At 44.1% G+C, this 22,876-nt stretch overlaps 1 protein-coding gene across 1 annotated transcript in view; it reads right to left on the bottom strand.

The window, feature by feature from the left end:
* LOC119655813 (metabotropic glutamate receptor 2-like) overlaps positions 1-22,876 on the bottom strand; it is a 195,636-nt gene that overhangs the window by 74,811 nt on the left and 97,949 nt on the right. The window contains exon 10 of the mRNA XM_038061918.1: positions 21,155-21,288. Coding sequence (XP_037917846.1) covers positions 21,155-21,288 — 134 coding nt within the window. The remainder of the gene's footprint in view (positions 1-21,154; positions 21,289-22,876) is intronic.

Here is a 22,876-nt window from a genome sequence, read left to right on the forward strand (position 1 = left end):
TGTATCCAAGTTCGGCGATGTCATTTACATAGCAAGCTGGTCCCAAGCCCAGAATATACTATCTTCAGTAAGACAAAAATAAAATGTTGAGATCAGGGAAAGGGATAAATAAAGTAAAGTTGGAGATATTCGACTATGCTAAATCCTACCTGATCTCTCTTGGTGACAAAAAAATGCATCCTACGTCGTAAAAACAAAATGATCGTATTGGCGGGCCCCGGTCCTGTCGTAAAAATATCTAGATTTTAGACAATGCAGCGAAAGCGAATCTGGCGCTGTTAATGCGTAGGGTAACATCCATTTCTGTGGCACCATCCGCACCACGCTTCCTAATATATAAGTTGATCAAAACTTTCGATGCTCTGCGCATTAATGCAGATAGGGAGAGTGCGTTTACCAGTCATGCTGAGAACCTTGATTTTCTCGGTGTTTATCTTCGGGGCAAGTAGAATTTCCAAATCCAGAGTCATTTGACCTTGACCCATGAGAGAGTAAACAGATGTCATCAGCGTAGTGGAGGTCTTTGGACCGTGGTGAAGTGATCTTTCCACGTCTTCAAGTGTTCATCATCGTGGATGAGAAGTCGACCGCTGACGACCTTCACAGGACCATCGAACGATTCGAGACCATACGCATGGTCTTTTATGATGCGCGATACGTTACTGAAATCATTGCGATCTGCGGCATCTTCCGCTTCCCTGACCAGCGCAGCAACAAATTCTCTATTGTCAAGCGTATACTACCCTGACCTTCTCGGGATTTCGTTCGGTATCGGAGTTCGAGCGAATCACACCCGACATCGCTCGTAGCGGTCAGTAGAGAGTTCAACCCCTTCGGTTCATCCATCCGCTTAGATGACTCCAACATCAGTCAGATCTTATCACACCCTTTCGGGACGTGGCTGATGACCTGTGTTGCATCTGAGAAAAGAGCACTTTTGATGGTAGCCCAATGCTCATCGATATTCTTAGGCGGGTTTCTCAGTATATCTACCGCTCTATCAGCAAGACAACTCTCCCACTGTCACTGGGCCATACAAGCGGTTGATGTTGAACTTAGGGGGTCGCAGTACTCCAACCCTGCGAGAAGTTGCGGACGCAACACGGAGGCGAACATAAACGAGCATCAAATGGTGATTCCTTTTTTCAAGGTCGATGTCAGCGCCTCTCTTGTTACGCACATACATCAGACAACTCCTAAATCTATTGCTGATCGAGAAGTGGTCGATCTGATTGCTCGTACGGTGTCGGTCAGCTGAAATCCAACTAACCTTATGGCAGGTCCACCATATACATATCGGAAGTTTCCGTTGGTACGTAGCATGGTGTAATTGTGATACTACTTAACCTGAACTGAGATCTTGCAATGCCCCCAGGTCAACAGAGCTCGTCTTGCGGTAGAAGTTAGAAACAACCAGACACCAAATTCACGTCTGCTACCACTTGCCTTTTCAGGGTACAAAAGCACATTGCCATTTGCGTGGCAAGAGGGAGAAAGATACTCTCCAGAGTCCCATCATCTTACTTTGCTTCAGCTCGGAATGTCCAACTTATATCGCTGGAATTCCCTCTCAAATTGGAGAAAGCAAGCTCGGAACCGTTGTCGAGGAGCGCGCGTACGCTCCAGAAACCAATCATAGTCCGTTTTCGATGGCCCAAGGTCGTTGCCGTGATGTCAAACACTATCCGAGACGATGTTGACGTTTTGGCTCCAGTAAAGTTTCAAGATTTGCAGGTTGCTAGCGCACAAATTTGTATCCCTTTTAATCGCCGCTTACGACAAGCAAGAAAGATTTTGAGTAGTTTGAGTTTCTTAAGCCCCAACTCACAGGACTGCGTGCCGTGGCAAAGATGGCTATAAACTTTTCTACTTTGGTAGCCCACACAATGAATAGGGTATTAGTGTTGCAACCTTTGGTGTCACCAAGCCAGGAGAGGTTCATTAACCGAGATACATGGCTTTGGAATGACGATGTTTAAATGAGGGACCCTGAAAAGAAACGCTTCTTCTACAAGTTTCTAGACGATAAAGCGCTGGGAAATCGTTCAAATAACAGTGAATCAAGACGGACTTTTCTAGAACTGCGGAAATAATGACGCTTGCCCATGGAGAATCATTATGAGAAGCACCGCTCTCTTTATATTGCATTGAATCTGGAGAAATCGTGCCACACGAACTCTGCCTAAGATGGGGTGATGGTGTAGGCCAGAACGCCAGACAGCTTTTAGGGATATCGAATTGGTGGATCTCGGCGCAAAACCGGGATGTCTCCCCTGGAGTTCATATGTCTTAGGAAAATTCCTGTAACAGGTACTTTTAGCTCCGTTGTTCTGATTGTTTCCCTAATGGGAGTTTCATGAGGGTTGTGGTTACATCCAAGCAGACAAAGAGACCTTCGGGCCTACAGGGTAACGTTATCCTGTAGTGTACTGTTACGGTCTTGAATCATTTGCTCTAATAGACTTGAGACCCGGAGCCAATTTGATTGCAAGGTTGTATGATCATCTTGTATGATGAACTTTTTGTTTTTTCAGGCGTACTGAGCCAAAATTCAAAATATTTTTTGATATGGCGCTAAACTCCAACTCCGCACTTTGTATGAGCTCAGTTTCAAACTTTTAAGAATTATGTCTAAAACCAAGTTTGGTACTCCTAGAATTAACTTAAAGGGGGGTTTTCAGGTAAATTTCCAAAATATAGTATTCTACTATTATTAATTTTATTTGTGTAGATTTCGTAACGGTATGTAATTTGAGCCCTCGATTTTGTATAGACGTATCATCGTGATTTTTATAAGATTTTCGGAGAATGGGAGGGGTTTCACTTTTTGGAGCATATAGTAATTCCTCAGACTTTCACCCATTGTAAGAAATAGAATCATATTCATCTTCTTTATAATATTTTTACTAATTGAGCCCTTTCATTTGATACCCCACATGACCATATTCTCAAAAGAAAATGTTGCTCCCCCTTTTGGATGAATGGGGAGCCACCCTCAAACTCAACATAAAATGATGCAACTCGTTGCAGACCACATATTCTCTCTTTCGTTTCGGAGTAAATCTCGTGCAAATCCTCTTCGTCATTTGTACTATCATAAATTTCCCAACCGCCATTCATCCAATTATATTTGGAAAGCAACTGGTTATCTTTTTTTTGCATCTTAAATATTCTAAACTTTCACAATTTCGCCCTTCACCAATACTTAAGTTAATTAAAGTTGTTCGAAGTCTACTTCTTGCATTTACGTTTAACTGTGAACTTGTGGGGCCAACGCCTTCTATTCAAAGGTTTCGTCTCATTTATTTGCAGTACAGGCCCAATCAGTACATTTGCATAACTTTGTAATTAAGCTTTGTAGAATTTGTTGAGTCAATCAACTTCGTCTTTCACCAATATACTATGTTCTCAGATTATTGTGGATATTATATTTTACCATGGCAAGAAGCAGTGACTGCTCTTAGGTCAGTGTTTGATAAAGCTGCAGCATTCCAGGCTAGCATTCCATATTGATTTAGTGTTTATTTTGTATAGATGAAATCAATACTATAGAGCCGAGTTGGGATAGATACTCTTGGCTTTCAACTGCACTTGAATGTGTTTCATTCGTATATGCTCTCGTCACGGATGATGTTTATCGAAGCACATACCAAGGATCTGGTGTCTTCATTCTGTGTAAATAATTTGTCCATTTTCATATTAAGGAAGACATGGTATCTTTTCCGGAGAGTTTTCTGTGCGCACTTCTTCAATTTCAATTTATTACGTGCAGGTTGACAAATGTGTTGAGAGTTGTAGATATTTTCAAGTTATCCTCAGTTAAGTGTAATAAATAAACTCAGGCTCCTTTTTGAAATCCCGAAAAGAGAATTACGTATTTCACGGGGGTGAAATCCACTTCTTTTGCTGTCAACAAATGTAAGTATAAACAAGGAGTATTTCTAAAGGAATCATCTTTTATTCAACTTCGACAAACATGATTCAATAACTCCACTCTGTACACTTAATCTATGATCCTTCACTTATTCGAAAGTGAACCTGTAGTTACTTCATTTCGTTGTTAGCTCAAATATCGCTCAAAGTATTGTCAAATTGGACTCTGTTTTAAATTACTCGTGCATCTTATGAGTTCGGAGAATTCAGTTTACCTTGATGGCATGGAAGAGCCCCAGAAAGGATTATGTGATGGCGACAATTGCTAATCCAAGCTGACGTGTCACACTGAAACGAAAGGTGGCAACGGCCTGTCTACAATCCTTTAAACTCGCTCATAGAACTAGTTGAAATCTTTTGAATATTTCTGAACCCGCTGTAAAATCAGATCCCATAAACACAAATCTGATACTGGCTTTCAATCGCGGAGAAAAGGAGAAAAACTCGCTATGTCTAAAGAAGCCTAAAACTCTCTCATAAAGCATGCCTAAAACTTTTTCATAGAACTTCTTGAAATTATTAATGTTTCTGAACCCGTTGCCAAATCAGATCTTACAAATTCAGGTCTTGCAAGCCTTATATCATGATAGTTCATGCTGCTTGAAGACTGATAATAATAATAATAACTCCGCCGAAGCCGGTCCCAAGCCCGGTTGTGAAAGGAGGAGGGATGGATAGCTTCAGTCTGAATGGCTGTACGCCACCACAGCGTCTCAGGGGGTAGGTGAGGAAAGTGCAGGAACTTTGCAGTCTTGCAGATTACTCACTAAGGAAGCTATCTTAACACCTGGCAGCTAGGGATAAAATGCACCACCAACAATGAGAAGAAGGAGAAATTTAAGGTCCGATACGGATAACCGGCGGGAGTCGTCTGACTTGGTGACTGGGTCGGGCTCTCGTAATGGACAGCACGGCGTCGAAACCGCTAGTCGTGGGGCGGTTCGACGTCTAGGCGCCACGACGACCAGGAGCACAGCTCCGCCTGCTGCAGCTGTTTCGCCACAATCTGTGGCGACCACTTCAGCAGGTTCGCGTAGGAAGCGGATGAAATGGACTGAAGAAATGAACCCCTTCATCATCCGCTCCTACTACGAAATAACGGCGGGGGCAGGTACAACATCTTACCGCCCCTTGCTGTACCAGAGATTCGTCGAGCATTTCCCGCAATTCGCGCACGTGACTGTGCAGCGAGTCGCAGACCAGTACCGCTTTATTACTCGCAGCGACACAATCCAGGCCACCATCAGGGAACGTGTTTGACTTGAGGTCACCGGGGAAACTGGTGACCGAGAGTCGATGGGGGCAGAGGCGGCGGCATCAACAACACCACGCCGCACTGCAGGCAACAGGTTCAGTACTTGCCGAAGCACTCTTCTCTACCGTCCAGCTGAGGTTTCCGCTGAGGTTCGGGACGAATTCCAAAAAGCGTGTATAGAATTCTCGGATATGGATCCTTTGCATAGACCAGGTATTCCCAGGCTCTATGCATCTCCAGCAACTCCGGGAATTCTATCTCAAATCAATGATGAGATTGCATCTCGACTGTGTGCTGATATGTCGCTGCTGCAACTACAATCACTTGTGTATTGTGGTGCAGTTGCGGCTATCAGATTGCACGGTCAGAAGATTCGCTTTCGCGTTACTGGTTTGAGTGACAAAAGAGATCCACCATGGAAAATTCGTCTGGAACGTCGGCGGGACTCACTAAGGCAGGACATTGCTAGACTGATTCAGATCAGCACTGGCAGTGCCAGCCGACGGGTGAGAAACAAAGTGCAGAGGGTTTACCGGAACTATGCCATCCCCTGTGAGACACCCGTTGTTGAAATTCTGGACACACTTAAACAGAAACTTTCTGTCATATGCAGTCGGTTACGATGGTATGGCGAAAGTTTTTCCAGACGTGTCCAGAATGTAACATACGCGAGGAACCTGCGGAGCTTTTTCAGATCTCTCAACGAATCCCAGCGCCCAGACAATACAGTTCTCGGTGACGGAAGCGAAAGAGTATTGGGGTGGACTTTGGGGGTTACCTGCCCAGCATGCTGAGCATGCTGAGTGGATCACCGCCGAAGGCACCCGCCATGCCAATACACCTGGCATGAATTTTGCAGATGTTACCAAAGAGGAAGTTCGACGAGCCATAAACATCTCGAAGAACTGCAGGGGCCCAGGTCTGGATCGGGTGCAGAATTTCTGGTATAAGAAATTTACCAGCGTACACAGTCGGTTGGCACGCAGTATAAATAAGGTCATGAGTCGGCCGGAGGAATTTCCACCTTTCCTCCCTGCGGGGATTACCTACCGTATCCCCAAGAAGGACACGGTGCAGGACCCCGCAGACACAAGACCAATCACTTGCTTACCAACCCTCTACAAATTCATCACGTCCATTATTAGTGGAAGGATCAATGCGCACCTCGAGACCAACAACATTCTGTCCGAGGAGCAGAAGGGCTGCCGGGTTGGGTCAAGGGGTTGCAAAGAGCAACTCATTATCGACTCGGTAGTTGCAGGACAAGCAACTAGAGGCCAAAGAAACCTCTTCAGTTGCTATATCGATTATGCCAAGGCTTTTGATAGCATTCCGCATACCTGGCTAATCGACATCCTACATCTGTATCGCATTGATCCGAAACTAATAAAGTTTTTGGCGACAGTCATGGAAGGGTGGCATACCACCCTATCGGTGCGTACATCTGAGGGTGCTAATACCTCAGAGCCCATCCGTATACGGAGGGGCATCTTCCAGGGGGATTCATTGAGTCCTCTTTGGTTTTGTATGGCACTGAACCAACTTTCATGGCTACTGAATGATGCTAGAGGGCATGGTTTTGCAATAAAATATGGCCTACGTGCTAAGTGCGAACTGACACACTTGATGTACCTAGATGACATCAAGCTGTATGCTGGTACTGACAACCATCTCAGTCTGTTACGAATAATAGATATGTTCAGCCATGATATTCGGATGGAGTTTGGATTAGACAAATGTCGAATCCAAGCCATCCGCAAAGGTCATCACGAGCCGCATGCCGGACATTGGAAGCATTGGGAGCATTGGTGACCTCCACATCGAAGCTATGACCGAGACAGACTTCTACAAGTACCTAGGAATTCTGCAAGGAACCCATGCTCGAGTTGGTGATCTGAAAGGAGCTCTGCTGTCCGAATTCCTGCGACGTGTGAAGCTGGTGCTGAAATCGCATCTCTCGGGGAAGAATAAAATAAGCGCGTTGAATGTATTCGCCATCCCTTCCCTGGCTTATGCATTCGGAATATTGCCGTGGACGAAGACCGATCTGGAAAACGTCCAGCGGCGGATACGGACAACTATGTCCAAATTCCGAATGCATCACCCAAAGTCTGCCGTGGAGCGGATGAACCTGCCTCGTGACATCGGAGGTAGAGGCGTGGTTGACGTGGCGGCACAACATCATCGCCAAGTCGACTCGCTGCACGCTTATTTTTACAGCAAAGAGCAGGCGAGTCCCTTGCATGCGGCTGTCTGTAAGGCAGACTGTGGACTGACTCCACTTAACTTGAAGGATCGATCCTTTAATCCTCTGAGTGGGGTGAAGTCGGACCAAGAGCGGATCGATGAATGGAAGTCGAAGGCAATGCACGGTAAACACGTGAATTGTCTTTGACAGCCATTTGTCGATTTGCATCTGTCGAACAGATGGCTGTGTGCTGGGGAGCTCTTTGCTGAGACGGAGGGGTTCATGTGTGCCATTCAGGATGGCGTGGTCGCCACCCGAGCTTATAAAAAGCTCATCATGAAAGAACGGGTGGAGAACGACCAGTGCAGAATGTGTGGTTCGGCGTTAGAGACGTTGGACCATCTCATTTCTGGCTGTACTGTTATGGCACCGGTGCAATACATCACCAGGCATAATGCTGTATGTAAGGTTATCCATCAAAACCTTGCATATAAGCATGGGCTGATCACGGGAACATGTCCGGTTTACCGATATGAGCCGCAAGCAGTACTTGATAGTTCTGCTTACAGCATGTATTGGGACCGGCAAGTTCTGACTGATCGCCATACCGCACACAACAAGCCTGACGTACTGCTAGTTGACAAGACGGGTCGCTCCGCGTATATTATTGATGTTGCTATCCCCCATAATAGCAACATTGAACGGAAATACGTGGAGAAGAAGGTGAACTATGAGCCATTGGCTCGGGAAATCAAAGAAATTTGGCGTCTCGAGCGGGTGGTTGTAGTTCCCATAATATTGTCAGCTACAGGTATTGTACCTAAATCCCTGACGGCTTCCTTTGATATCCTGGGACTTTCGCACAGTCTGGTTCAAACCATGCAGAAGTACACCATTCTGCATACGTGCTCGATGTTGCGGGGAGTACTCGACGGATTCTCCCACTGACCTACCACCGGCCACCACCACCAGTGCCTCTTTTAGTTTTTAAGTAGGTAGGATCGTCCGAGCCTAAATGCTTGGCACTTAGTGCTAGCATTAGGTAAAATCCGGCATCTGCCGAGATTGTGATAACTCAGAAATAACCGTTGGTGCAACAATCCATATTGGATCAGGGCCTCGAAGTGTGGTAGAATACTTCATTCAAGACCGTAACGGAACACTACCGTACACTGTAAGAGGCAATGTGGTCAGCGTTGCGCTCGCCCGAGATTATTACCCTGATTTGACTCAGGTACTCATTCACAGGTGAGTCGACTGGTATCCGACGTCAAGTCACGATACAAATTCCACTGCCACCAGTAAGGTTTGAACCGCGACCTTCCGTACGACAGCCTTATGCTCTAACTACACAGCTATCCCGACATTTGAAGGCTGATAGTGCACCAAAATGAAGTGTGGCGGCACCACTGCATTCAATGGCCACAGAAACAGCTGACAGACTGACATGAGATTGGGGCGACAAATGTCAGGAATGACAGTTTGTCAACAGAGAGTCTCGAAAAAGAGGAGTAACGCCCGCTGACCGAAGTTAAACATAAAGAAAAGAAATTTAATGTTAACTGATTGAACGCATTGGAATTTAAATATATTTCTATGATATTGTTGTTAACATAAATTTGTTTAAATAAAAGACGCTAAAGTGGTGACCCCGATTCGTTGAAGGCCCCTAGTCGAAACAATCATTTTCGTGTTCACGTTAAAAACGACATTGGTAACAGTTCCAGCGGACGGAAAACGAGCATCAAAAGCGCATAATTCCCGGTGAAAATTTCACCTATGAGAGCTGTACCGATCGTCATCATTGCATCATTCGAAAGTGTAAAACTTCCACAAATTAACCCGACAGTTTCAGTGTGGATCGACGAACGGGAAGGGCGTGAAAATTAACGATAAATGTGACGCTGTTTTTTTTCATTTCACCGCATCGATTGCGCCCGTCTTACTATGCCTCACTACACGAAGGACTTTTTGCCTTCTTCTCTCGCGGGTACTTTGTGCGGCAGTCGCTATCTGCCACGGTGCCATCGAGAGTAGCAGCAACCATCAACGACGTCAACATCGCCGCCGTTTTCTGGGCCACCCAGGATTCCACGGGAAAATCGGCTGCACCAGGAATTTCGGGAGCAGGTTGAGCAAATTTAACACGGCCGCGAGCGCAATACACAGCTCGCGGCAGTCGCAGTTAGGGTGCCTCTCTTTTGGCGTCGCAATCCTGCAGCGTGGTTTCGCCAGTTGGAAGCGCAATTTGCGCTGGCGAGCGTTATGGCGGATGTCACAAGGTTCAACTACGCACTTATCGGTCTCGACGAGGCGACCATTGAACTCGTTACGGACGTGCTTGAAAGAGCAGCTGATTCGGCGCCTTTAATTAAGTTAGGAAGCAAAGCTTAATTACTTGCTGAATGAGCTGACCCTAAACAACCGTACCCCGAGCCATTGCTACTAGAAATGAACCAGCTAGGTGGAGATAAGGTCGGCTGTGAGCTGCTAAAGTTCCTTTGATTGCACGTTTGGCGCAATAAAAAACTAGGCTTGGGAAGATTTCTACCTGCCGAGATGACACTCTCTCGATAATTTTTGAGGACGTTCCCGATCATCGCATTCGCGCACTCCTTCGAAAGTTTCGCAACATCACTACGGAAAGTAGTTTTTCCAAGCCGGTGAATCACGATGTGCAGCACCATATCAATACCACCGGCTCTCCTATCTTCTCAACGGTGCTTTCTCTTTCACTCAAGAAGCTTGCTGTTGAGAAGAGGGAGTTCGAACATTTGATGAAACAGGGTATCTGCAGCCCATCATCCATCCCTAATCCAAACGGCAAATGACGGCCATGCTGAGATTATAGGCTGAAGGCCTTCAACGAGCCTGCGGCCGTTTCCAAAAAGCACCCGCGAAGCGTCAGATTCGCCCGGGATCACGCGAACTGTTTGGTTCACTGAACCCGGGCCGTTTCAGTTGGGGCGGAATGATGTGGCGGCACATCGGAGGGTTCAACCTAGGCGCTAATATGAATTCGCCTCCACTGCTGCATTCAATGGCCACAGAAACAGCTGACGGACTACCATGGGATTGGGGCGACAAATGTTTGGATTGACAGTTTGTCAACAGAGAGTCTCGAAAAAGAGGAGTCACGTTAAACATAAAGAAAATAAATTTAATGTTAACTGATTGAACGTATTGGAATTTAAATATATTTGTATGATATTGTTATTAATATAAATTTGTTTAAATAAAAGACACTAAAAGGGCATACGTGAATGCTAATACAACACGTCTGAGTCTCCATTTAGCTCAGAATGCGTTGGTGTCTTCACTTGAAATTTTGAAAACTTTAATTGAACGAATGAATATTTTACACCAATCGCTCTGCAGACGGCATGCTGATGCAATTGTAGCGAAGTCATAGGGGTATCTGGGGGTCATTTGCACTAGGGATTTGTTAAGGATCTAATAATGACTTGGCCAGTTCTTTCTGTAACTTGCTGCGGAATAGTTGGAGAAGCATCTGTTTCTGCAGTGCACTAGTAGTTATAGTGCCAGGCATTTCTTCGAAATTATCCTTCCTTACTTATACTGTTGGCAGACACATTTAAGAAGAAGTGTTTGCTTTGATAGTATAAGGAGGATGCTTCGGCCTTTAATGGTTTCAAAATAAAATACTTTCCGGCAGCGGTTTTCCACAGCCTTGGCAGTCTTACCCAAAATCAGTGAAATTTGACTGTTACTGAGGAAGAGTCTCCTTCAAATGTTGAGCATACGTTAAATATGCAACGTTGGCTTAAATGATTGGAAAATCAATCAGGCCTTCACGATGGACTGATCAGATAGCGGATGAAACTTTAGTGTTTCTCCCTTCACCGCTACTTATCGCGCTTTAAATGATAATGATATGCTCGCATAGCGCAAAATATACCACACAATACTCACGAGAGACCGAAGATAGCTCTCATCATGAAATTGTGAAAATATGAATAAATTGGTAATGAGAACAAATGGACCAAAGAGGAATACCTAAAAATAACTCCAATAAGTATTGAAAAAGTTTGTAATTATGCTAGTCTAGTTGCTACAAGGTTAGTGTTCTATATCCTCAGCTTTCCATTCGAATCGGAACAACTCTCCTTGCCGGCATTAAATCCCAGCCTGATCCTTAGATTTGCTATGTATGAAACAAAATGCTAAATCGCAATGTCGCCTCAGAGCTAGAAAATCAATGTGAAGAGTGGTGTTATCTTAAAAGTCGCTTCTGTATCGGCCATACATTGCAATGGAATTGCCTATTGGAATCTTGAAACAGCAGGCAACAAAATTCCAGTCCATCCATTGTATTACAAACTAGGTTTCCGGAAGGACTGCGACATTCCCAATAACGCCAACCATCGATAATGGTACCTCACACATGGTCCCAATGCCGCGCAATCTCAAATCAGTGGTCACCGATCTCGATATTATCTAGTTTTTACAGCTCCACTGAAATAGCCTTCAATACAGGTCTTTGAAATTACAGCTTTCATTCACGACATATTATCGCGATTTTAACGTTACAGCAGTAAAAAGTCAGTGCCATCTCGTTTTTCAACTATTCCTCATCAACGTCGCAACAACCGGTAAGCGGTTTAGGCCTGCCTTAATAAGGAACTCCAGACATTCCGATTTTCCGCCGAAATCCCCCAATTCGGTATCTCTAAAAGCTGTCCTGGCTCGCGCCGTCATTTCATCTCAGGCAGGGTCTGCATCGTCTTCTTTTTTAACCATAGATATTACCTTTGTAGACATCTTGGGCGGGATCATCTTGATCCATAAGGATTAAGTGACCCGCTCACCGCAACCTGCTGGGTCATACGGTCGTGGTATCGCTCATAGATTTCATCGTTATGTACGCTATGGAATCGTCTATCCTCATATAGGGGGCCAAAATTTCTTCGGAGGATTCTTCTCTCGAACGCAGCCAAGAGTTTCGAATGTTTCTTGTTAAGTACCTAAGGTCTCCGAGGAATACATAAGGGTTGGCACGATCATAGTGGTCAAAGGGTAGTATAGGTCTCAGGGATTGGTACCCACGATGGAGCAAAAAACCTGGGAAATGCCTGCTGAACCAACACCAATAGCTCTACTACCAATCCCTATCTCCACCTCCACGTGGTGACCGCTGGGAGCCCTTTCTTAACGAAAAGATGCAGACGGAGAAGGATGAAGACGAGTCTCCCGCGCCTAAAAACGGGACAAATTGTACCAACTGGTCCTTCAGGGTTGGGGGTTGGATAGGGCTGACAACCCTACGTGGAAAACCAATGTTACGAAGCCACAACAGGAGCCGCGGACAGAATGGATTTCAAAACGACGATCCCGGTAACGACAACGGAATAACGATTTGCGCATTTTCTCATGGAAGAAAGAGATATTCGATCATTAAAGGGGAAACTCTCGACGATACAGTCAACAAACGTGCCAGTCCTCCTCCCAAACCTTGAAGAAGCCCTAGAGCCCATTATGAAACTTGAACCGGTACTGAATGAAAAACTACCTTCTATATTACCAGACGAGTAAATCCAAACCCTTCAATAGGAGCTGCTCTTGTCCACCTAGATTCGCATCTGCCTCCAATCAATCAGAATACCACGCCAGCGTGCAACGGCATCTCCCATGGTGTTGAGGGAGCATTGACGAGGAGGTTTGTGCGAACTCTAAAATTAACTGAATCCACACACACATAATTGAATTTGGAGTTAAGAGTACGTTCAAAGTCCTCCCTGCTTGCTGTCAACGACTAAAAAAGATGAAAATTTGTGGGCTAGCAACCTGTAAATTTTGAAATATTACTGATACGAAAACTGACCTCACACCGAAGACCTTTCGCCATCGAAAACGGATAATATCATAATTGGTTTCTGGAATTGTGTATGCTCCTCGACAACAATGTCAAGAGTCCCTAGAGTGGCTGTTTTCTCTAACTCGAACGAGAATTCCAAAGATATAAGCTGAACTTCAGGCCCCTAAACAAAGTAAGACGATAGGACCCTGAAAAATACTCTCTCCTTTTACGGCATAGTGCTTTGGTACTATGGAAAGCCAAGCGGTAGCAGACTTTCAATAGAGCTGGCTTCTGACTGGATTTTGACTTCCAGATTTCGATCCAGGGTATATAAGGTGATCTGAATGTCAAGGTTGGTTCACAACACCTTGCTGAAATATGTGATTAGGAAGCATGGTCTTGACGACCGTAACGATAATAAATGCGAGGTTTACGGATTTTTGCAGGTTTCACGGCTTTATCATTGGTGGCACATTTCGATAGAGCTAAATGGCGAAACCGATCACGACCCGCTTGTGAACGGGACAAAGGCTAAAGAAAAAGAAGAAGATCATTGGTGGCACATTGTTAGACCACATAACCCGTCATAAGGTCAGTTGGGTTTCAAGAGATCATCATCTGATGGCTCATGACGATTGCTTGCGTGTTGTGTCCACCACTTCTTGCAACGTTGGAGGGTTGCCTCCCCCCCCCCCTAAGGTCATTGTCGCCTGCTTGAAAATCCGGCTGTCGCTCGACAATGGGAGAGCTAGCTCGCTGATCGGACGGCAGCTACCCTGAGTAGCCCGGCTGAAAATATTAATAAGTTCGCAAACCTAAACGAACTCCGAATACATATTTCAGTAGCCAAAGAAAATTGGAATTTCTTTGTTTTTCGGACATGAATTCAGTCAATATAAACACGGCCAGCGCAACAGACAACACTATGTCAATAAGCGTTTGGCCACCATTGGAAAAGCTTTCTCTCTCGCCACATCTCCACGGAGGGTCACAAGATTTGATTGATTGTCGAATAGTGGAAACCGATCGATGATCGCCGTGAGGGATGGCGGACGTGACGCGGTCTAGCTTCGATACCGAGCGAAACCTCGAGACGTTCAGTGTAATATTCATTGTGACAAAAAACAATTTGTTATTGCGCAGAAGTGTATACCACATGAGGTTAGTCTCCATCCGAAGTATTGTTGGCGTTTCTGTAGCATATCAACGGATTACGCTGGTCTGACATTGTCTCAAATGAAGAACCTACTCGGCGCATAGGCTTGGCACTCGTACGCGTCTTCAGGGTGATAATTAAAAGGGTATTTGCGTGTTCCATACTATCCCAACGGTAATAGCCAACGTAATCCTTGAACGCAGCCAGTAACCCCTCTGAAGCTTGATCGACAGAGTGCAGGCTACTTTCCGTTACGGATCATTTTCGAACATTACGGAGTGTAGATATTCGCTTCATCGATTCAGAAAAGACTTTTAACAGCGTGAACAATTTATCTGACGTGCTCCACATAAAAGAGGCATTCCGGCGAACTGAATAGCTATTATCAGAGTGATATAATGATGACCCACAATGTGACATGCTGCACCGAAGTAAAATCTCTGAAGAGGTTGCACCTTGTGACCGCTATTATTTCTTCTTGCTATTAGTAACGTTCTTCATGCTTACTTGTCCGAAACACATGGACGACTTGAATTGCCCATGATATCTTTCTTCAAACTTCTCAACAATGCTGATGACATCTGAGTACTCTCTTACCCAGTCATGGACTTTGGTTAAATTAATCTGGATTTGGAAAGAGTATCGAAGTCGTGGTGTTCCAATGTATATATCTAAGAAGCCTGGTTTCTGCCGAGAGTGGTACTGAACGGAATGTCGCTCGATACATCAACAGCGCTAGATGCACTTGGCGTAAAATAGTAGAGAAGGAATGCCGGTGTCTCGAGAATTCCTAGAGGGAGTTGAAGCGCTTTTCATCGGGTCATGTGCGATCGCTCCTAGGCGTGGTTCAGGCTATTCCTCACTAAAGAGTGAATAGCAGTCAAATTTTGGCCTGAAAAAGAGCCCCTCGCGACATTGCTCTCTTTATGAATGATATTTAATATGTTAAAAGGGTATTAGGTTAAGGCAGAGGATTGTACAGGTATTGTCTCATTTGTATTTAAAAAGTGGTGACAAAGGACCCCTGCACCTAATTCTTGAGAGTTCAGTCGAACGCAGCAGACGTCTTTGGACAGCAGCAGAGTGGTAAAAGTTTTTGAGAATTTCTAATTACAAATTTATTTTTTTTTTTACAGGAGTGGATATCTTTTAGGTACCTTTTAGTGATAAGCGTGGATAGTGTTAAGTTTTTGTGGGTAGAAAATAGTTTTGCTTTTGAGGAGTTTTTTCAGCAGAAATCGTAATGGAGACGAGGGCCCAGAAAGCCCAGAGGTCCGATTACTATCAGACCACTCCTAAGAAAGACTAATCACCAGTCTGCAACGCAGTCTGGATGAAATTAACAAGCAGCTAGCCGCTGCAAAAATTGAGAGCTTGTAGGAGTCAATAGACCTGCGAAACCGGGAGAAGAAAGAAAACGGCAAGCGTTTGCGTATCGAGAGTCCACAAGTGTCGGACTCTGAAAGTAACTCCTCATCGGAAGAGGAGATGTCCACCGACAACACGGACAACACCGCCACCGAGGAGGAGAAGAAGATATGGACTTTCCACCTCTGCCGCCACCGAAACCAGTGCCAACTCCTCCGTCCATTTTTAAAAAAGCAGTAGTGAAGTCACCGGAAAAGTCAAAGCCTTCAGGACAGGAAAGTCCTAAGGCTAAAGAAGCCGAAAAGGGTACAGTACCCGTGATTTTAAGACAGCCATCAAAATGGCCAGCCATTGAAAAAGAGTTGAGAAAAAGGAAAATTAAAAAATTAATATCCTTCACGCGAGGAGGATACACCTGGGAGTGAGAATAACTCCAGAGCAGCCGAGCGACCACCGGAAGATCACGAAATTTTTTAGAGAAAGTGGAATTCAATTCCACACATATCTTCTCCCAGAAGAGAAGAACATCAACATTATAATCCGGCGGCTCGAGGGAATAGCGCCCGAAGATGTGAAGGAAACCTTGAGGATCAGGGCTTCCATCCTATAGAGTGTTTCTTCATAAAAATGAAGAACGGGCCCTCCCGAATATTAAAGGCGTTAATGCCGAAAAACGAAACCGGCATATACAATGTCAAATCGATCACCTGGTCGTGAAAATCGAGTCCCAAAAACCGAGGACTTCGCAATCGCAGTGCCATAACTGTCAGCAGTTTGGATACTCTGCGAACAACTGTTTCCCCGACGCACGTTGCGTTAAATGCGAGGGATCGCATCAGTTTTCAAAATGCGAGAGGATGCAGGAGCAGAAGGCAACCTGCACCAACTGCAAAGGGGATCATCCAGCCACCTACGACGTATGTCCAAAAAATCCTAAAAATATTAAGAAAACCTTCGCCCAGATGGCGAAATCTAACTCTTCTCCACAGGTATCACAGGTAACACAAGCAATCAACAAACCGACAGGAAAAACTCCAACAGCACCGAAAACTCCCTCTTCCTCAGCGAACCCGAAGCCCGTACAAATGGATCAAGTGCTGAGCAACCCAACTAAGAACCACCATGGTAAGCATTAAGCTTAACATTATCTCATGGAACGCAAATTCCGTAAAAGGAAAAATGGGAGAATTGAAAGAATTTCTTTACGAAGCAGAAGTAGACATACTACTCATCCAGGAAACGTTCCTCAAACCAACAGACCCACTTAAAGTACCCAACTACGAAATATATAGAAACGACCGACTTACTGGCCGTGGAGGAGGAACCGCAGTCCTCATTAAGAGAAGCATCGAGCATCACCGCCTGGAAACACCACTCATCACTGAAATGGAAGCTACAGTCATCGAGGCAAGGACAGGACCAGCTGATGTAAAAATTATATCAGCCTACCGTCCACCATCAGCAGATAATTTTTCAGAGGACCTTCAACTGCTACTCAACGAGGACAAACCGACTTTTCTCGCCGGGGATCTGAACGCGCGTCATCGAGACTGGGGAACAACCCGAAACACCAAAGCGGGGAGAGAACTGCTCACTTTCCTAAACGGAAACGGAGCAACTATTCACGCACCAGAGGAACCAACACATTATGGACACAGCACGACCGGCACCATAATCGATGTGGCTCTTACAAAGAATTACAACAACCACATCACAATCAATGTGTTGGACGACCTCTCGTCGGACCACAAACCGGTGCCATTTTCAATATACAACATGTATATTGAAAATCCGCCGAAAATGATAAAAAGCACCAACTGGGACACATACCGCCACATTCTAAGACAATACACCACAACCTCAAAACTAGGAACATCGGAACAGGTAGAGACAGAGATTCGAAACCTAACCTAACTAACTTCAGCCAAGCAGGAGAGCTCAACGGAGACAGAAGTAAACGACCAACAATACTTTCGGCTCCCAAGAAATATTAAAGAAAGAATAAGGGAGAAAAATCGCATCAGAAAAAGAGGAAGAATGACAGGAGATCCCAATCTGAAAAGAGAAGCGAATCGGCTCACTAACGTCATCAGAGATGACATTGACCGATTCAGGAACGAACAGTGAGAATACTTCCTCCAAAACTTAGAGCCGGGAAACAACAACTTCTTGCGGCTCAGCAAATATTTTAAAAGAGCCTCGAGAAGGCAAATGCCTACTATTCATGGTCCCAATGGCCTTGAATTCTATAAAGAGGGAAAGGCCGAAGCGTTCGCGGACTCATTCGAACTCCAGTTCAGGGAGAATACCGCATCGGACGATGAATCCGAAGAAGAGTACGAGTCAGAAACAGAGACACAAGATGACTCAACACAAAGGGAAGACTGGGAACTGCAAACAAACCAGGTGGAAGTCCAAACCATCATCTATGGACTAAGCAGCAAAAAAGCCCCAGGATAGAATATGCTTACAAACGAGTGCATCAAGAACGCACCGAATAACATCGCCGAATCAATCACCGCAGCAATAAATGCAGTACTCCGCCTCAGAACATATCCAAAAGCATGGAAAAAGTCCATCATCATCCTTCTGCCGAAGCCGGGAAAGAACCCAACCTTCCCACAGAACTAGAGACCCATCAACCTACTTCCAACAATTGGAAAAATTGCAGAAAGGATAATACGGAGCAGACTTCAGGATCAACTCAACGAGCTCAACATCATCCCAGAGGAACAATACGGATTCCAACGAGAGCATTCATGCGAGCTTCAACTGGCCAGAGTAGTCCAGCACATTCGCAGTGGATTAAACAAGCGGAAATCGACCGGACTAATAATGTTCGATATATCGAAAGCTTTCGATAAAGTCTGGCACGCAGGGCTCGTAACCAAACTAAGGAAATTTAAAATATCTGATTCACTGATAAGACTAATCCAATCCTTTATTGCAGATCGAAGTTTTAGGGTGGCACTGGAGGGGCACCAATCAACAGAAAAAAGAATAGAGGCAGGAGTACCCCAAGGATCGCCGCTTTCACCGCTGTTATACACAGTATTCACGGCGGACATTCCAAGACAATTCAACCGCTTCACAGGGATCTCCTTATTCGCGGAAGACACATGCCTCTTCCACACATCGAAACGGGCACGCCTCATCACAAGCAATCTTCAGAAGGCAACCAACACAATGTTGGAATACTTCAAAAAGTGGAAGATAAAAATAAACCCGGAGAAGACCCAGGCAATCTTCATCACAAGAAAGAGAGAACAGAAACCGGGGAAAATCAAAATCGAAAATCAGCCCATCGATTGGAAACCAACAGCGAAATATTTAGGACTGACTTTCGACAGCAGAATAAATTGGAAAAAACACATCAAGACGAAACGCGATGCATGCACAGGTACGTTGAATTCCCTTTACCCTTTAATTAGATCTAAGAAACTAAACATTAAGAATAGACTTTTAATTTAATAATAATAATAATAATCGTTGGCGCAACAATCCATGTTGGATCAGGGCCTTGAAGTGTGTTAGAGCACTTCATTCAAGACCGTAACGGTACACTAGGAGGCAATGTGGTCAGCATTGCGCTCGCCCGAGATTATTACCCTGATTTGACTCAGGTACTCATTCACAGCTGAGTCGACTGGTATCCGACGTCAAATCACGTTACAAATTCCACTGCCACCAGTGAGATTTGAACCGCGACCTTCCGTACGACAGCCTTGTGCTCTAACCACTCAGCTATCCCGACATTTGAAGGTGATAGTGCACCAAAATGAAGTGTGGTGGCACCACTGCATTCAATGGCCACAGAAACAGCTGACGGACTGACATGAGATTGGGGCGACAAATGTCAGGAATGACAGTTTGTCAACAGAGAGTCTCGAAAAAGAGGAGTAACGCCCACTGACCGGAGTTAAACATAAAGAAAAGAAATTTAATGTTAATTGATTGAACGCATTGGAATTTAAATACTTAAATAAATTTAACTTTTAATTTATAAGCAATTAATTCGCCCATCGCTGCTATACGGGACCAGTATTTTTTACCAAACGTGTAAGACGTATAAAAAACAACTGCAAATATGTCAGAATATAGCTGTAGAAAAATTTTTAATGTCCCGCATTATATAAGAAATCTAGACATACATAGCGATTTAAGATTAGAACCTATAGATAAGTATATTAAAGATAAAGCCCTGAAATTGTTCCAAAAAATTGATTCCCACAAGAATAAAACCCTAAATATTTTAAAAACAGAAAATCAGAAAAATGAAACCTATCCTAGCTTAAGGGCACTAGTATTGTAAGAATATATAGTATTATAAGGTAATTAGTATTATAGGATAATGTAATATTGTTAATATTGTTAGTTAAGATGGTAGTGTAAGGATAAGATAAAATAAGATAAAATTATTATTATTATAAGTATTGTAAGTAATTTATAAGTAGTATAAGACCATAAGTATTATAACATTTGGAAAAAAAAAATAGGAACGATAACAAACCCGAGTAAAGATGGACAACAATGTCCACAGAAAAAAGGGGAGCAAAGGTGTCGAACACCAGCTCTAGATTCATCACAGTTCCAAGAGGACCCCTGCACACTTTCGAGGCAGCAACCTTGATTACAAGTCAAAAACAAAATGACCTCAACAGTGTTTTTACGAGCTCCTACTGTCACGGGGAAATTCTTACCCAGATGGTTGCATTGATCATAAAAAAATTGCGAGAGAGGCGTCTTCGATCGTGTGGTCACGTAAATCACGCTAATAAGGATTCATTTGCCAAGACTGATCTGAACATCGAAGTCGAGGGTAAGCGGCCAAAAGGCCAGCCGAAACAATGGTGTCCGGATTTGAAAGCCTCGCGACTGCATCCAAATTAGCCCTTTGATAAAACAAAATGGGGCAACCTATGAGCCGACCTCGCTCGTGAACAGGACAAAGGCTGAAGAAAAATTGGAGCAATATTGGCAACATTCCGAAGGCCTTGTCAAATTATGATCCCCCCTCTTTGCTATTGCAAATAGTAGTACTTAAGATTAGTTCCGTTGGAGAAGCGTAAATACATATGGACATCAAATCGCAAAACTCACCTGGGGTTTGAACCCAGGGTCGCTAATACATGTAGTCGATGTACTGATTCGAAAGTATGAAAGTATGAAATTTTGTTAATCTTTATTTCAATGGACCCTTTGATGTTGCCGCTACTCATATTTGTATGGGATATGAGAACACAAATATAATTTTTGACTGTCTCAATTAACGAACATGTCCAACTGGAAGAGAATTCCATTGCAAATTGCACACTGTATGAACAACTGATGTTCGCAGCAGTCGCTTTGGATTGTGCTTCAACTTAAAAGTAGTTTATCTATTATCTATGAACTTATGAATTACATTCACAACTAATTAAATAAAAATCCACTTACCTGATACATTGAGCAATTGAAGCAGTGCCAACAGCAACTTTCACCCTCAACGTATTTCTTAGCTTGACCTCTTTCACATGGCAGACTGCAAACCGACTCAGGTGGCTTTGGATGATTCAATTTGAATTGCACTTCTGTATAAAGTAATGGAGAATTAGATATGTAAATGAAATTAGTACCAACTGACAATCTGGTGTAAATCTCCTAGAAAACAATTGTAGCGAAACAGGTCTAACAAGATAGAACTTTTTCGTATTATTCTTGTTGTTACGCACGGACGGATGTTGCTCAGCACCATGATAATGCCTTTGCTTCTATTTACAATTTATTTGCATATTGTTCATGCAATTGCAGGATGGGGTTGGTAAGTTCGTTAAAAGGTTAAGTTGTTTGCAGCATCTTAAGAATTGACTTTGAATTTTAAAGATTGACAGAAAGTTTGAAGTCCTATTATTAATGAATAAAAGTGATAATTAGCCGCTCGAAAATTAAGACTCGCAGAAACTAGAAAAACTTGAAAATTAGGACATCGCAGAAATTAGGATAAGTGGTTCTAATTTTCAAGTTCAGAAATTCCTAATCTGTTTATATTTCTTTACCTTTTGTTTCCCTTCTTTTTCCATTTTTCCGTTCCCTCTTTGGCTAGGGTACGTGAAAATGTCTCACTGAGTTTGAGACTCCCGCGAGGCATCGAACTGCCAACTAAAAACCTCCCTATCATTAGAGACCTAACCATTTGACAAATTACTTAGGGTTAGCTTGCCCATTCTGCCTTCTCAGAGGGCCTTCAACTCAGGCATTTTTTCTTACCGAACGGAAGAGAGAGAAGGAAATGAACTGTTAGTCCATAGAAACCCTGGCCGTCCGGTTCCTCTGCCAACCACATTCAGTTTTTCTCCCGAAAATAAGAACCCGAATGTAACACGCAGAACGGCTCAATTTATAAGCGCTCTCAACATCTCTCAGACAAAGTCATCCGGGGAGAGCATCCTTGTATCTGCATAAAGCTTCTGACGAATTCCATCCACCTTCCACAAGAGAAAAATGTGTAACCAGCATCGTTTGCCACCCCATTGTTCATTGAAGTTAGGGAATCGTGCTTTTCCAATGTTGTGCAGGTGGCACTGAAAACCTGCACGCCCGCTTAAAAGCTGGGTCAGGAAACAATCTCAACATACTTCCGGATCTGCTGCGGACCTAAGTTGCCAATGAGCCAGCCCAAGAAATTTGCCACTCATTTAGTGTATGTTGTCGTTTTTCACGACCAGCGACCTCCGTTCAGATTTTGGATGGTATTGCATTCCATATCAAAGAACGCAACGAGGATCACTCCCACGATTACCATCACGGCTGGCTCTGAAATAGGAAGATGGCCAGTCGCTTATGACACCAACTCGCTAAGAGCACCAACCCCCGCGACAGGGAGCAGAACGGACTAGGTTGCACTCATAAGAACACATCTTATGCTAGAGGTAAGATTTCCAACGTTTGCCAGTGCTTGTCTTAAGTCTGAAACTTTAGCTGCACCTTGAATTGCTGAAGAAAGCACATCGAGTTGAACGTCAATTCAAGCTACTTAATCATTGGTTTTAACACTTCAATCAACCCGCCGATCAATATGAAAAGCGGAGTCAGGATTCTCCTTTTAGTCAAGATGACTACTTCGGTCTCTTCCTGCGTAAGGCTGAAAAACATCAATATGCTAAGCCGAATTTCCACTTG

The sequence above is a fragment of the Hermetia illucens genome, chromosome 4 (genome assembly GCF_905115235.1).
Source record: "Hermetia illucens chromosome 4, iHerIll2.2.curated.20191125, whole genome shotgun sequence".
NCBI classification, from domain to species: Eukaryota; Metazoa; Arthropoda; class Insecta; order Diptera; family Stratiomyidae; genus Hermetia; species Hermetia illucens.